This window comes from Haliotis cracherodii, unplaced genomic scaffold, assembly GCF_022045235.1.
Source record: "Haliotis cracherodii isolate W230 unplaced genomic scaffold, xgHalCrac1.p SCAF_9, whole genome shotgun sequence".
In the NCBI taxonomy this organism is placed as follows: domain Eukaryota; kingdom Metazoa; phylum Mollusca; class Gastropoda; order Lepetellida; family Haliotidae; genus Haliotis; species Haliotis cracherodii.
In genome coordinates, this window is record NW_027266343.1 from 59,476,086 (window position 1) to 59,493,611 (window position 17,526).

A 17,526-nucleotide genomic window follows, 5' to 3' on the forward strand; every position below is an offset into this window, starting at 1 on the left:
AGGGAGGGTCCTGTCTGTATCCAGGCTTGATATTGCACCTACAGGGAGGGTCCTGTCTGTATCCAGGCTTGATATTGCACCTACAGGGAAGGACCTGTCTGTATCCAGGCTTGGTATTGCACCGACAGGGAGGGACCTGTCTGTGTCCAGGCTTGATATTGCACCTACAGGGAAGGACCTGTCTGTATCCAGGCTTGGTATTGCACCGACAGGGAAGGACCTGTCTGTGTCCAGGCTTGATATTGCACCTACAGGGAGGGACCTGTCTGTGTCCAGGCTTGATATTGCACTTACAGGGAGGGGCCTGTCTGTGTCCAGGCTTGATATTGCACCTACAGGGAGGGACCTGTCTGTGTCCAGGCTTGATATTGCCCCTACAGGGAGGGACCTATCTGTTGCCAGGCTTGATATTGCCCCTACAGGGAGGGACCTGTCTGTTGCCAGGCTTGATATTGCCCCTACAGGGAGGGACCTATCTGTTGCCAGGCTTGATATTGCCCCTACAGTTGATAAGTTGGACACCAGTTTCACTGCAGCCCTGCACCATGCTGTCTGTCTGAATACCATACATACACAATACAGCCTTAGGAATAGTTCCATAAATTGTCTTAGTTATCGGCACCTCATTTTGTCCACCAATTAGTCTTATATTCATCATGATCGTGTATTAGTGTTAAAATAACATATATACTTTAAAAAGTTTTGAAAAGTAATAATCAGCCTTTGTTACACAACTTAGACAATATTATGAGAATAGGGTATATATGGTATGCTGAACAAGCATTTGGGATATATAACATATATATATAATTTTGTCACATGATGTGTGATTAGATAATAAGTTAGTAAATTAGTAAAATAATGCTGCATCAACACTAACAGCTCAGTGGGGTTAGGTAGTGCCAGCCAGAACACTATCAGCTGTTCTCAGTGGGGTTAGGTACTGCCAGCTAGAACACTATCAGCTGTTCTCAGTGGGGTTAGGTAGTGCCAGCCAGAACACTAGCAGCTGTTCTCAGTGGGGTTAGGTACTGCCAGCCAGAACACTATCAGCTGTTCTCAGTGGGGTTAGGTAGTGCCAGCCAGAACACTATCAGCTGTTCTCAGTGGGGTTAGGTAGTGCCAGCCAGAACACTAGCAGCTGATCTCAGTGGGGTTAGGTAGTGCCAGCCAGAACACTAGCAGCTGTTCTCAGTGGGGTTAGGTAGTGCCAGCCAGAACACTAGCAGCTGTTCTCAGTGGGGTTAGGTAGTGCCAGCCAGAACACTAGCAGCTGATCTCAGTGGGGTTAGGTAGTGCCAGCCAGAACACTAGCAGCTGATCTCAGTGGGGTTAGGTAGTGCCAGCCAGAACACTAGCAGCTGATCTCAGTGGGGTTAGGTAGTGCCAGCCAGAACACTAGCAGCTGGTTCTTCTTCTTCTTATGAGCCCTATGAGCCGGTCAATTAACACCTTATTAACATAAACCAAATATACAGCAAAAATGATATCTTCTAGTTGGTGGGTCATGATTTACCGATATACCCAGTGTTTGAAATAATTTTAAACCCCAAAAGAGAGTCAGGCAAGTGACCCATAAATGTTCCCTGCCTGCATTCAGACATTATATATATATAAAAAAAATGCAAAAAGTAAGACTTGATTCAGTTTAAATAATGCAAACAATCACTTGGGAATTAGAAATTATGATTAAACTGAAATTGTTAGCAGTCTTAAATTTATCTACCAGACAGTCGAGCAGGTTGAGGAAAATTTCATGCAGCCCGACAGAAAAATGATCAGCCACTGGCAGGCGGGCAGGCAGTAATTTCGGACACTGGATATATTGGTAAATCATGACTCACCAACTTGAAGATTTCATTGTTGCTGTATGGTTTATGCTAATATGGTGTTAATTGACCAGCTCATGGGGCTCATAAGAAAAAAAGAAATCTCCACAGAGAAATTGCGAATCCTTATGAATAAAAACTCACTGACATTATCTACAAGAATAGATAACAAGGTCATCGTGACATGGGCAGAGCAGCTTACACCTCCCTTAATGTTTTAATGAAGTCGTTGATGGTGATGAGGACGTGGCACGGGCACTAGAACTGGCAGGCAAAATGTTGACTGGGTCCGAAATGTGCCATCATCCGTCACATGTCACATTCTTTGACCAACATGACTAAAGTGGTTTTACATTGTCATATGATTACACCGTGGATGAATCTCCTTCCAGGTGTTGTAGATTAAATGCAGGTTTTATGGTTAAAACATGAGTTTTTATAAGTTATTAAAGATGAAACTCACAGGTTGTGGTTCTTGAATATATGTTGGCTCATCTTCATAAGTGACTTTAGCAAGTTTGTGTTTCTCATTCATAGTTTGTATCCCCTAACATAGGAGCTTGTACAGGCGGTACTGTATACAATAGTCACCCCCACCCAATCACATAACATGGGAGCTTGTACAGGCGGTACTGTATACAATAGTCACCCCCACCCAATCACATAACATGGTACCTTGTACAAGGGGTACTGTATACAATAGTCACCCCCACCCAATCACATAACATGGTACCTTGTACAAGGGGTACTGTATACAATAGTCACCCCCACCCAATCACATAACATGGTACCTTGTACAAGGGGTACTGTATACAATAGTCACCCCCACCCAATCACATAACATGGTACCTTGTACAAGGGGTACTGTATACAATAGTCACCCCCACCCAATCACATAACATGGGAGCTTGTACAAGGGGTACTGTATACAATAGTCACCCCCACCCAATCACATAACATGGTACCTTGTACAAGGGGTACTGTATACAATAGTCACCCCCACCCAATCACATAACATGGGAGCTTGTACAAGGGGTACTGTATACAATAGTCACCCCCACCCAATCACATAACATGGGAGCTTGTACAAGGGGTACTGTATACAGTAGTCACCCCCACCCAATCACATAACATGGGAGCTTGCACAAAATTACAGACCTAAGCCAATCCTCACCCTCATCCCCACCCTAACCCTCATCCCCACCCTCATCCCCATCCCAAACCTTTCCCCCACCCTCATAAGCACCCACAACCCCACCCCCACACACAACCCCACCCTAACCTTGTATAAATACACCATGTACATGTGACGTCTAGGGGAGTTAACTCTCAGCTGTGTCAGTATGTCATTGTGGCCTGTGTAAGGTAGGACTTGATTAGTTATAAATATTTATAAATATTACCCCCTGCATTCATGGCCTGTGGGCAGGCAAATTGTTGTATTATCAAAATAAGATGTCTGTTGTCAACAAAGTTTCAACACAAGTGGGTGTAACTTAGTTTCTATATAAAGCTGTCATGCCTTCTTGATGCTCAGTGTCTGCCCTTCATTGTGCCAAGTTTCCCTGATGGGGAAAGAGATTTGTAAGTAGGTTTCATGGCCAAGATTTATGGCCATGGTCAAAGGTCTGGGTTCGATTCTCCTAATGTGTGTAGTCCATTTCTCATGTCCCCTTCCAGGTTTTTTTTAATGTTGCTAAAAGTGAAGCAAAACCCAATTCACTCACTCACTAACTCTGGTTCTCCTTTCATAGTGTCCTCCCATTGCTTGGAGCCCCATGGAGAAGTTTGGTTTGATCTTTGTAATACAGACTGTAGATATTCAAGTCTGAACCAGACAAACCAGTGATTGATATTATGAGCAACAACCCATGCCATCTATCTCACTCACTCACTCACTCACTCACAAGCTTCCCCACCACCGTGAATAGTAGATGAGAAGACGAGTAGACATAGTCTGTAGGAAGACAGTAGACATACTCTGTAGGAAGACAGTAGACATACTCTGTAGGAAGACAGTAGACATAGTCTGTAGGGAGACAGTAGACATAGTCTGTAGGAAGACAGTATATATAGTCTGTAGGAAGACAGTAGACATAGTCTGTAGGGAGACAGTAGACATAGTCTGTAGGAAGACAGTAGACATAGTCTGTAGGGAGACAGTATATATAGTCTGTAGGAAGACAGTAGACATAGTCTGTAGGAAGACAGTAGACATAGTCTGTAGGAAGACAGTAGACATAGTCTGTAGGGAGACAGTAGACATAGTCTGTAGGGAGACAGTATATATAGTCTGTAGGAAGACAGTAGACATAGTCTGTAGGGAGACAGTAGACATAGTCTGTAGGAAGACAGTAGACATACTCTGTAGGAAGACAGTAGACATAGTCTGTAGGGAGACAGTAGACATAGTCTGTAGGGAGACAGTATATATAGTCTGTAGGAAGACAGTAGACATAGTCTGTAGGGAGACAGTAGACATAGGGAGACAGTAGACATAGTCTGTAGGGAGACAGTAGACATAGTCTGTAGGGAGACAGTAGACATAGTCTGTAGGGTGACAGTAGACATAGTCTGTAGGGAGACAGTAGACATAGTCTGTAGGAAGACAGTAGACATAGTCTGTAGGAAGACAGTAGACATAGTCTGTAGGGAGACAGTAGACATAGTCTGTAGAGAGACAGTAGACATAGTCTGTAGGGAGACAGTAGACATAGTCTGTAGGAAGACAGTAGACATAGTCTGTAGGGAGACAGTAGACATAGTCTGTAGGGAGACGGTAGACATAGTCTGTAGGAAGACGGTAGACATGGTCTGTAGGAAGACAGTAGACATAGTCTGTAGGAAGACAGTAGACATACTCTGTAGGAAGACAGTAGACATAGTCTGTAGGAAGACAGTAGACATAGTCTGTAGGGAGACAGTAGACATAGTCTGTAGGAAGACAGTAGACATAGTCTGTAGGAAGACAGTATCTGCTCCCTCAGCCAAAAGGACATGTGATGGACGTACACCATCATTGATCATCAGAGCAACCAAGTGTAACGTTCTGGATGTCTTCATTCCTGGCTGTTTCTGTATTTGTGATGTAAACCCCTTGTCCCGAGTGAGGAACAGTGTGCCATGCTGTCTTCCATCGATCTGTCTGGTGGGACACAGTTCACTGAGCACTCCACTCACGATCTGTCTGGTGGGACACAGTTCACTGAGCACTATACTCACAATCTGTCTGGTGGGACACAGTTCACTGAGCACGATACTCATGATCTGTCTGGTGGGACACAGTTCACTGAGCACGATACTCATGATCTGTCTGGTGGGACACAGTTCACTGAGCACTCCACTCACGATCTGTCTGGTGGGACACAGTTCACTGAGCACTATACTCACGATCTGTCTGGTGGGACACAGTTCACTGAGCACTCCACTCATGATCTGTCTGGTGGGACACAGTTCACTGAGCACTATACTCACGATCTGTCTGGTGGGACACAGTTCACTGAGCACTCCACTCACGATCTGTCTGGTGGGACACAGTTCACTGAGCACTATACTCACGATCTGTCTGGTGGGACACAGTTCACTGAGCACTATACTCACAATCTGTCTGGTGGGACACAGTTCACTGAGCACTCCACTCACGATCTGTCTGGTGGGACACAGTTCACTGAGCACTCCACTCACGATCTGTCTGGTGGGACACAGTTCACTGAGCACTCCACTCACGATCTGTCTGGTGGGACACAGTTCACTGAGCACTCCACTCACGTGTGGTTCACAAGTTTCAGGCATTTCATGTTCTTGTTCATCACATCTGTAATCTGCCTGGAGATATTTGTCATGAAGACAACAGTTTCTGACCATTTTGATATCACTGCAAAGATGTATTGAAAAGTCTAAAAATGGGATAAGAATGTAGTATATATGAGCACACTCTAATCAATAACAGCAGGTGCCAGCGAAATAGGTGAGTGTGTCACCACCTTGTCGTGACATACGTCAGTGGGTCAGTCATGCGGGATTCTATTCTACTATTTAACATGTTCAATATTTTATAGGGCTTGTCACTGGAAATCAAAGTTGATATAAATGTCAATGCATTATGTCTCTTGGAGATCTGGTGATAATGTGAAAATTATTCAGATAGAATTTCTGGTGTCTTATTTTTTAAACTATTTATGTCAGTATTTTTTTCTGACTGTGAAGTGAAGTGCAGTAATGCTATTTTTGTCTGTAATCATGAGCCAGTTTTTAATGGGGTGATATTTTGTTTTTGTTAGAGAGATCAGGCGTTCTAGACTTGTAGTCCATGACAACGCTGTTATTTCCCTCCAACCTAAACATGCATCTGATCATCGGGTTGCCCTTGCATATCTTGTAATTTCATTTATCAAATACAACACTACTTCCTCCTGCAACAAAGGCCATGAGTTTAATAGGGATACAAATCTCACATTCTAGATATCTTCAAAGGACAATATTCCGCTGTCAGTTTTCATCAGTGGCAAACATTTGCAATGTAAGCACAGTCCCAGAATAAAGAAGCCATTTCTGTTATGAAATGTGTATATCAGTGTTGTATCCATTTCACAAAATTGGCATTTTGTCTTTATACATTTACAAATTTATAGAATTTCTGATGGGGCAGCCACCCACTCACCCACTCACTCACCCAGCTACTCACTCCTTCCCTCACTCTTTTACTCACTCTTTCACGCACTCACTTATTCACTCAGCCCTTAATTCACTCACCCAGCTATTCTCTTTTTACTCATTCTTTCACTCACTCACTCACTCACTCACTCACTCACTCACTCACTCACTCACTCACTCACTCACTCCATGATAAGGGGGCACAAGTGGCCCAGTCGTCTAAGGTGCAGTGATTCGCTATGCAGAGTTGCATCCCTTAGGCACGCCAGAAACCTATGATTGTGGGTTCAAATCCCGGTTCGCCCCGATTATGTTTCTAGGTTTGTCAGCACCATATCCATGCTTGTGGGTTTCATTGAAGTGGTAACATCTGAGACCTGCATCACTTCTGGTTTTCCTCCCACATTAAGCTGACACATGGTGGTATAACTGGAATGCTGTTAAAAGCGGCGTTAAACCCAACTCACTCACTCATTCCATGATTATGGAAAAAAACTCATTTCATTAATTGCTTCTACTAAATCTAGATTATCTTGTACAAGGTGTCAGTGCTGTTTGTGAATACAAACTGAAATTTCGTTAAACCCCAGAAGGCATATTGAATCTTACATGACTATTCATGACTTACGGGTTTCCAATGAAACACTACTTCCGAAATAAATTCACTATTTTCAGTTGAACTGAAACTATAAGCATATCAAGTTCGACTTTTCTACATGGACTCACAGACATCGGGGAAACCTTTATAGCAACGGAAATTGAATCCAGTTTCCGTTTTATGTGAGATCCACTTTTTCCTTTCCCTCGACACCTGGGCAGGCGGAGAACGTTTCCAGAGGCGACCTTGCTTATTATTATGTCATTGGTGCATTTTCCACAGCACATTGACAATGTAATTGCATTCTCACATAAATAAACTGCTGGATATTGATACTTGCAAGGTTTTGTATATGTCGTTGATGGCTTGAGATTGCCAGGGTATGGAGGTAGGGTTGCTGAGAACACAGCCATTGTCAATAAGCAGTGGGCTGTCTTCACATTTAGGAACAGTTTTTAGACAAAATATGGGGATCATGCAAGCAAAACATTTCTATGCTCGGAGAGATTTTTATTGCAGTAGAGAAATCATCAGATCTTGAACTGGATTTGTTTTGCTTAATATTGCATAGTTTTTGTAAGATTTCACATAATGGCAGTGCATTTGAGAGAGACAATTGACATTAGGAAATTTCCATAATTTTATCACCCATTGATAGGACTTTTCTTTCTTACCAACATATGAACAAACTCACTTATTCACTCTTTCACTCGCTCACTCACTCACTCACTCATCCAGCTATTCACTCTCACTCACACACACTCATGCACGCACACACACACGCACATACACACACACATATACACACTCACACACACATACACACGCACGCACACACGCACGCACGCACGCCCACACACACACTGTACTGCACAGTAGAAACTAAGTGTGCCATAAAACAACTATGAAAATGTAGAAATATTTTTCTTTCATACTGAACGCACATGCCTAATGCTTTATTTCTCTATATGGCAGCCATTGACATAATTAATTTGTTCCAACATCACATAGCAGTACAGTAAATATACTGAAAAAAACCTAAACAATATGTGTTGAAAGACCTTGTAGGAAAGTCTGTGATATGTAAAATAACACGGAGACAATATGAATCTGGAGACAATATGAATCTGTGTCGTGAAAACAAGATATAGGACAGTTTGACAGAAAATGGAAACATTTGGCAAATAAACTGTCCAGTTAATATGTCTCTCTATTTTGATCTTGAACAACTCCCACTGATTTTCTGTGAGGACTTACCTTCATACATAGTTATTGATGACCTCAATAAGCAAGGCAAACACCCTGCCAGTGTCACCACCTGTTGACATGATATTGTACACCTGTCTCCTGACAACTATAACTTGCTGTCTGCTGTCTACGTATGTAACCTACACCTAATAAGTAGAACATAAATGTCATGTTACTTTATGTGAAAAAAATTAACATCATATACTGAATTGAATAAAAAATAGTTAAAATAGAAAAGAATCTATATTTTATCTTATAATTGGTCACTCTGCCAGTTCATGTCATTCAATAACCTGTTTGTCACATCCAGTTTTAGATTTATACTACTCTGTTGACAATTACCCTGATTACTGAGACAATGACTGTCTGGAACTGGCAATGGAAGAGAGTCCTTCTGTATGTGAATGCTTATGAATAAGGTTAACATATTCTTCTAGGATTCGGAGATAGTTCATTATATTTGTGTCATCAAATGATCATCAGACACTACGACTAGCAGCAGTAGTGAGAAATATATGTTTGTAGTTCATGCAGCTGTGCTAAGTAAGAAAGCACTGTCCTTCGTAGGAATTTCGTATGCAGGCATGTTGTGTTGGGTAGCCCTCTCGTTCAAGTATTCATTAAGTCATCCGCTTGTCATGCTGAATATTGGGTTTGATTCCCATTCATGAATGGATGCAATATGTGAAGTGTATTGTTGGTGTTTTATAAAACTTCACTCACTCTGATGAGAATGCGATACTAGAGATGAAAATGGGACGCTAGAGCTGAGAATGAGATGCTAGATTTGAGAATGGGATGCTAGATTTGAGAATGGGACGCTAGAGCTGAGAATGGGACGCTAGAGCTGAGAATGGGACGCTAGAGCTGAGAATGGGACGCTAGAGCTGAGAATGGGATGTTAGAGCTGAGAATGGGACGCTAGAGCTGAGAATGGGATGTTAGAGCTGAGAATGGGACGCTAGAGCTGAGAATGGGATGCTAGATTTGAGAATGGGACGCTAGAGCTGAGAATGAGATGCTAGATTTGAGAATGGGATGCTAGATTTGAGAATGGGACGCTAGAGCTGAGAATGGGACGCTAGAGCTGAGAATGGGACGCTAGAGCTGAGAATGGGACGCTAGAGCTGAGAATGGGACGCTAGAGCTGAGAATGGGATGCTAGATTTGAGAATGGGACGCTAGAGCTGAGAATGGGATGCTAGAGCTGAGACTGGGACGCTAGAGCTGAGAATGGGATGCTAGATTTGAGAATGGGACGCTAGAGCTGAGAATGGGACGCTAGATTTGAGAATGGGACGCTAGAGCTGAGAATGGGACGCTAGAGCTGAGAATGGGACGCTAGAGCTGAGAATGGGACGCTAGAGCTGAGAATGGGACGCTAGAGCTGAGAATGGGATGCTAGATTTGAGAATGGGACGCTAGAGCTGAGAATGGGATGCTAGATTTGAGAATGGGACGCTAGAGCTGAGAATGGGATGCTAGTTTTGAGAATGGGACGCTAGAGCTGAGAATGGGATGCTAGATTTGAGAATGGGACGCTAGAGCTGAGAATGGGATGCTAGATTTGAGAATGGGACGCTAGAGCTGAGAATGGGATGCTAGATTTGAGAATGGGACGCTAGAGCTGAGAATGGGATGCTAGATTTGAGAATGGGACGCTAGAGCTGAGAATGGGATGCTAGATTTGAGAATGGGATGCTAGAGCTGAGAATGAGATGCTAGATTTGAGAATGAGATGCTAGAGCTGAGAATGGGATGCTAGAGCTGAGAATGAGATGCTAGATTTGAGAATGAGATGCTAGAGCTGAGAATGGGATGCTAGAGCTGAGAATGGGACGCTAGAGCTGAGAATGGGACGCTAGAGCTGAGAATGGGATGCTAGAGCTGAGAATGAGATGCTAGATTTGAGAATGGGACGCTAGAGCTGAGAATGGGATGCTAGATTTGAGAATGGGACGCTAGAGCTGAGAATGGGATGCTAGAGCTGAGAATGGGATGCTAGAGCTGAGAATGGGACGCTAGAGCTGAGAATGGGATGCTAGATTTGAGAATGGGACGCTAGAGCTGAGAATGGGACGCTAGAGCTGAGAATGGGATGTTAGAGCTGAGAATGGGATGCTAGATTTGAGAATGGGATGCTAGAGCTGAGAATGGGACGCTAGAGCTGAGAATGGGACGCTAGAGCTGAGAATGGGATGCTAGAGCTGAGAATGAGATGCTAGATTTGAGAATGGGACGCTAGAGCTGAGAATGGGATGCTAGATTTGAGAATGGGACGCTAGAGCTGAGAATGGGATGCTAGAGCTGAGAATGGGATGCTAGAGCTGAGAATGGGACGCTAGAGCTGAGAATGGGATGCTAGAGCTGAGAATGGGATGTTAGAGCTGAGAATGGGATGCTAGATTTGAGAATGGGACGCTAGAGCTGAGAATGGGATGCTAGAGCTGAGAATGGGATGCTAAAGCTGAGAATGGGATGCTAGAGCTGAGAATGGGATGCTAGAGCTGAGAATGGGACGCTAGAGCTGAGAATGGGACGCTAGAGCTGAGAATGGGATGTTAGAGCTGAGAATGGGATGCTAGAGCTAAAAATGGGATGCTAGATTTGAGAATGGGATGCTAGAGCTGAGAATGGGATGCTAGAGCTGAGAATGAGATGCTAGATTTGAGAATGGGATGCTAGAGCTGAGAATGGGATGCTAGAGCTGAGAATGGGACGCTAGAGCTGAGAATGGGACGCTAGAGCTGAGAATGGACGCTAGAGCTGAAAATGAGATGTTAGAGCTGAGAATGAGATGTTAGAGTTGAGAAGCAGATGAGAATGGAATCCTGGAGCTGAGAACGGGATTGTTTCAAATTCTGTATGCTTCAGGATCTGTAAACGGAAACTAGTCGATAAATCCATTATTGATAAACATTTTTCCCTGTGATCTTCAGAACAATTATATGATATTGAATTTGTTATGATTGCTTTATGAATTTGAAACTATTTTTGTTTCAGTTACCTTCATCACGTGACCGGAGGTCAGGGAGTGGGGTCAGGACAGGTCACGACCCAGACTCCCCAGAGGTCAAGGCCAAGGTTGTTAAAATGGAGCATGCCCTTGCTGGGCGCTTCAAGGAGTTTGGACTAAGTGAAGGAGGAACGTTTCCAAAAGTAAGTGCTGTCATCAAATTATTTTTGTAGTTTTAACAATTTACAGGAGAATTAATGTACAAGGGAAATCAAGATGAAGATGTCTCACTCTTGAAAGTATGAATCAAGTTTCAAGTGTTCATGATATGCCATGACAGATTAATACAGTAGTATGAAGGAATCGGGTTGTCCTTAACGTCTTTTGAGTGGTATGTTTACATTACCCTCCCTCATAATGCTAAATTGCTGAAGTAGTTTCAAAAAATAACTTTAATATTATCAGAACTATTAGATAACTTAGTTATTTCCTAATCCCCAACCCACCCCAATAAGTAGCAGCTCGTTAGCAGGGACATGATGCCTGAGAGACTGAGATTCATCAGAAATAGACGTGACATCTATCTGGGTTGTGGACATCTCCCTGGGTTGTGGACATCTCCCTGGGTGTGGACATCTATCTGGGTTGTGGACATCTCCCTGGGTTGTGGACATCTATCTGGGTTGTGGACATCTCCCTGGGTTGTGGACATCTACCTGGGTTGTGGACATCTATCTGGGTTGTGGACATCTCCCTGGGTTGTGGACATCTATCTGGGTTGTGGACATCTCCCTGGGTTGTGGACATCTCCCTGGGTTGTGGACATCTCCCTGGGTTGTGGGCATCTATCTTGGTTGTGCACATCTCCCTGGGTTGCGGACATCTATCTGGGTTGTGGACATCTCCCTGGGTTGTGGACATCTCCCTGGGTTGTGGACATCTCCCTGGGTTGTGGACATCTACCTGGGTTGTGGACATCTATCTGGGTTGTGGACATCTCCCTGGGTTGTGGACATCTACCTGGGTTGTGGACATCTACCTGGGTTGTGGACATCTCCCTGGGTTGTGGACATCTACCTGGGTTGTGGACATCTATCTGGGTTGTGGACATCTCCCTGGGTTGTGGACATCTACCTGGGTTGTGTTCGCAGGATCTGCACACGATACCAAGTCCTCAACTGTTAAGCTCAAATGTATACTGAACAAAAAAAGTTAGTGATCATTGATATTTTTGGGAATATTTTGTTGTAGTGAAGACTAAGTTTCTTTATATGTGTATGTTATATTAAATATTTCATGATCCCTAACTTTTTTGTTTCATGACCCCTAACTTAATTTGTTCAGTATATTTGAGCTATTGTCACTCCATATCCCTGTAAGATGGGTACTTCTGTACTCAGTATAGAGGTGACAATGCTTTTTGTAAGAGGCAACTAACGGGATCTATCAGGCTTGCTGACTTGGTTGATGCATCTCATCGTATCCCAATTGCGTGGCTCATTCCTCATGATGTCAATCACTGGATTGTCTGGTCCAGACTTGATTATTTACAGACGGACGTCATATAGCTGGATCGCTGTGCAGAGTTGCGTCCCTTGGGCACGCCAGAAACCTATGATTGTGGGTTCGAATCCCGGTTCACCCCGATTATGTTTCTAGATTTGTCAGCACCATACCCGTGCTCGTGGGTTTCATTAAAGTGGTAAACGTCTGAGACCTGCATCACTTCGGGCTTTCCTCCCACATTAAGCTGACACGCCGTGATATAACTGGAACACTGTTAAAAGTGGCGTTAAACCCAACTCACTCACTCATATAGCTGGAATATTGGCATGAAACTCAGCACGCAAACTTATATCCATTGGGGTTGTGCAGCACTTAAAAAATATCAAAATATTTTTTCCTATTTTATGATAAACAGGACCTTAAACAATGGTAGACAATTTTAAGGGTTATTGTAAAGTAACTAGATTTTGTGAGAAAACATCTTCACTAGTCTCAGACTAGTAGACTAGTAGCCATGTCTGTCCCTGCCTGTTTGATTAATATGTAGTAGTTTTGTTTGGGGTGAAAGTTTGACTTCAGTTTAAGATTCATTACGATACATTTACATAGCATTTACATAATCTGGACGTAAACTGTTGTATTGTTTCATGAAACTTCCAAATTGACACAACATGTTCTATTCTAGGTGTATTTACATGAGTTTCAGTGTGTCAGCTTTTATGATGTTGTGTTCCGATGACAGACTAGTCACATCGACATGACAGCCATGATATAGCGTCTTCCTATGCAGCCTCATGTCGCAACATCACCAACAATCTCTTACTTTTGTTACGTGTTGACTTCCAAATCGAAACAATTATCCCATACATCTATATGTAAAAGAATTCAGTGTGAAACCAACAAACAAGCCACAAATGGTATACTATTAACAATTGTATTATGAAATTATCAGGTTCACAAATAAATACAAATTACTGCACAGCAATGACAATGGCAGTACCAAATTCAATGGCAGTATGAAGCATCAACAATGGTCAAGCTTAAAAAATAGTCCCAGGATGAAAATAATGATCTTCACACAACCGCTGGTCTTGATGTAATGAGGGATGTAATGTGATAACTCCCACTTATATATAGTCACTGCCACATTACACTTTACATCCAGAGAGCGGAAGGTCTCGGGTTTGATCCCTGATGCCAAAAAATATTACGAGAAAGTACTTGTTGCTACCCTGTCTGGCGCTCAGCATTAAGGGGCCAAAACTGGTTGGCTTACAGTCAGTACACTGTATCTGAGTGGGGTATTCATGTTCAACTGCGAAATGGTATCTCAGTGGGCTAGCACTTTAAAATTGCGCACACGCACGCAGGCACTCACGCACGCAGGCACGCACGCACGCAGGCACTCACGCACGCAGGCACGCACGCACGCAGGCACTCACGCACGCAGGCACGCACGCACGCAGGCACTCACGCACGCAGGCACGCACGCATGCATGCACGCACAGCATGATATGGAGAGTACGGTAATAAGGTCATATTGAGCAGACATTCAGCTCATTGGATACGGTGATCAAAATGAAAGACAATATACATTTTTTCACACTATTTGGTAAAAGTTTTCGTTTTTGCCTGTCGTGTCATTTGGCTTGAAAGGGAATGTTGAAACTAATTCAGATGAATCTATCCCATGGGGGTTTGGTGGATACAAGAGGGAGCATTATCCATGTATTGGTTATTGATGTGACCTCTGATTGAAAATAGGTCAATGAGTCGGGAGGAGTAATTCTTTATGACTTTGCACCATGACATCGTATCAGTACACTGGAACATGACATTGGTACCATGACAATTAATGTATAACATGACATTTGTATCATGACAATTAATGTATAACATGACATTTGTATCATGACAATTAATGTATCATAGCATTGTTTCACACCAGTGTAACATGACATTTGTATCATGACAATTAATGTATCATAGCATTGTTTCACACCAGTGTAACATGACATTTGTATCATGACAATTAATGTATCATAGCATTGTTTCACACCAGTGTAACATGACATTTGTATCATGACAATTAATGTATCATAGCATTGTTTCACACCAGTGTAACATGACATTGCCACACGACAGTATGTCATGATGCTAACATGGCATTGCCTTATGACAGTATATATCATGATGGTGTGACATGATATTGCCTCACGACAGTATGTCATGATGCTAAAATGACATTGCCTTATGACAGTATATATCATGATGGTGTGACATGATATTGCCTCACGACAGTATGTCATGATGCCAACATGAAATTGCCTCACGACAGTATATCATGACTGAATATTTCCTTTTGATGATTGTTACTTAAAAAAAAGATCGTAATTTTGTTTATGAGGAGTAAACCACTCAACCATGATGTGAATAACGGAGACTCACTTGCGTCTTTGCCTCGGGTTGGGGCTACCAAAGCCTGATGAACATTCCCACCAACAGGTGTTGTTTTGGCAAACGAAAAAAATATATGTATATCAATCATACCACTTGTAATCAACATATGAAGCTGTGCATACATATTCTAAACAGGACATGATAGATGAACTGCATGGTCCATTGAGCAGACATTATGGTGCACGGGCTGACATCCATCAATGGTCTGACGCTGAAACTATTTATTTAAAGCATTTTTATATTGTGTGTCAGGTGAACAGATTTGCCAAGCTTATATCACGCAGAATCAATATTCAAAGACTGATTAAAGTTTTTTGTCTTTCTGGTACTCACATGATGAAATAGATGAACAGGATCTGCGCCCAGCTGTACGAGTGAGTGAGCGAGTGAGTGAGTGAGTGAGTGGGTGAGGTGAGGGTGGGTGGGCGGGCATCTGGGCGGGCGTGAGTTAGCCCGTTGTTATCCCCCAATACACATTAGTCTGTTGGGACCTGCTGGTGACATTATATTCCTCATATGTAGGAATGTAGTGAGAGGTTTACCTATTACAAACAAGGATTTGGAGTAACATTTTACAATTATTTGGCAATATTCAAATATTATATTATTGTGGAGGGTATATGAATGAGAAGCTCATTGCAGTCAGTTGGGATTTGAACCAACTGTTCAGCCTGACAGGCTAACACTTTAACCACTGGACTACCCGGCCTCCAAGGAATGTTGAGAGTATGTTTGTTATTGCAGTGACTTGGGATGTCGGTTCAGTTCCGTGTATTATATCAGATTTATGACACGAGAAAGATGGGAATTTAAACAAATCTCGTTATACTGACTTCTGTTGAGGTAACTAAACTGCTTGTTTATGTCAAGAAAAGGGAAAATATTATTACATCTTCTAATTATTTACTGTCTTGTGCATTAACCCTCTCTATCAAGGTTTCTAATTCATGATATGAAAGTAGAATTTATTTGTTTCCCTGACAAATTATTGCTTGATTTAACTGTGTGTGAGATTTATTAAGTTTGAAGGAAATCGTTTTCGTTTATTTTCCGTCTTTGATCAAATATGGCGACAGCAACATGATTTAATGGACACTGAGACCAGCACAGATTCTCACTGGGTATAAATTTACTTTATTGGATTTTTTCAGCCTGGACTTGCAGACATGGCTTGATTTTCCTTTTGCTTGGGTTAAATGATTTGACAGCTCTTATCAGAGTGTAATTGTTGCAGACATTTTAAGAAGAATGACGGATGGTAGATAAGGAGGATAGATTCCTGCTTTATGACGATTAAGACAATTATTGTTTTGTAGATGTTTTTTATGCTGTTCCCTGGTGATACCTTCATTTTTATTTTTTGTTTTTTTTGTTTTTTTCCTGTTTTCTTTTTTTTGGCATTTAATTCACATTATGTGGCACGATTTTACAACCGACCCTACAGGACCACGTGGCTGGCCTAATGGGTCCTAGTAGTGCAGGCTTTGTAGACATAACTTGGGCACAGTTTCTGATATTCACTGTGTTGTTATATGATACCTTCATTATGGTAGTGTGAGGATCGGCTGTCAATTTGTTGTTTGTAGTTCGAGTCCAAGCTCTGATCAAGAAGCGAGTAACACACTGATTGAATCACAAATATCCCCACTCATTAACTATAAGTGTTGATTTTCGTTAATATATCATCATTGAATCCACAAAATGTATGTGGTACAGGTCCGAACCCTTATTGTGAAATTCCTTCATCAACGTAAATTAAAGAAGTTCCATCATTGCCAAGTGATATTTTACTAACAATTCAGTCTGTTACTGTATGGTCACTGCCAAACGAGGCATGCTTCATGTTTTACTAACAATTCAGTCTGTTACTGTATGGTCACTGCCAAACGAGGCATGCTTCATGTTTTACTAACAATTCAGTCTGTTACTGTATGGTCACTGCCAAACGAGGCATGCTTCATGTTTTACTAACAATTCAGTCTGTTACTGTATGGTCACTGCCAAACGAGGCATGCTTCATGTTTTACTAACAATTCAGTCTGTTACTGTATGGTCACTGCCAAACGAGGCATGCTTCATGTTTTACTAACAATTCAGTCTGTTACTGTATGGTCACTGCCAAACGAGGCATGCTTCATGTTTTACTAACAATTCAGTCTGTTACTGTATGGTCACTGCCAAACGAGGCATGCTTCATGTTTTACTAACAATTCAGTCTGTTACTGTATGGTCACTGCCAAACGAGGCATGCTTCATGTTTTACTAACAATTCAGTC

General features: G+C 42.3%; 1 protein-coding gene across 6 annotated transcripts in view; it reads left to right on the forward strand.

Moving 5' to 3' along the window:
- The window catches only part of LOC139453311 (thyroid hormone receptor beta-like), a 348,228-nt gene that overhangs the window by 198,153 nt on the left and 132,549 nt on the right, over nt 1-17,526 (forward strand). For all 6 annotated transcript variants that reach the window (XM_071234969.1, XM_071234968.1, XM_071234970.1 and 3 more), the window contains one exon: nt 11,332-11,487. In XM_071234969.1, the coding sequence (XP_071091070.1) occupies nt 11,332-11,487 (156 nt within the window). The remainder of the gene's footprint in view (nt 1-11,331; nt 11,488-17,526) is intronic.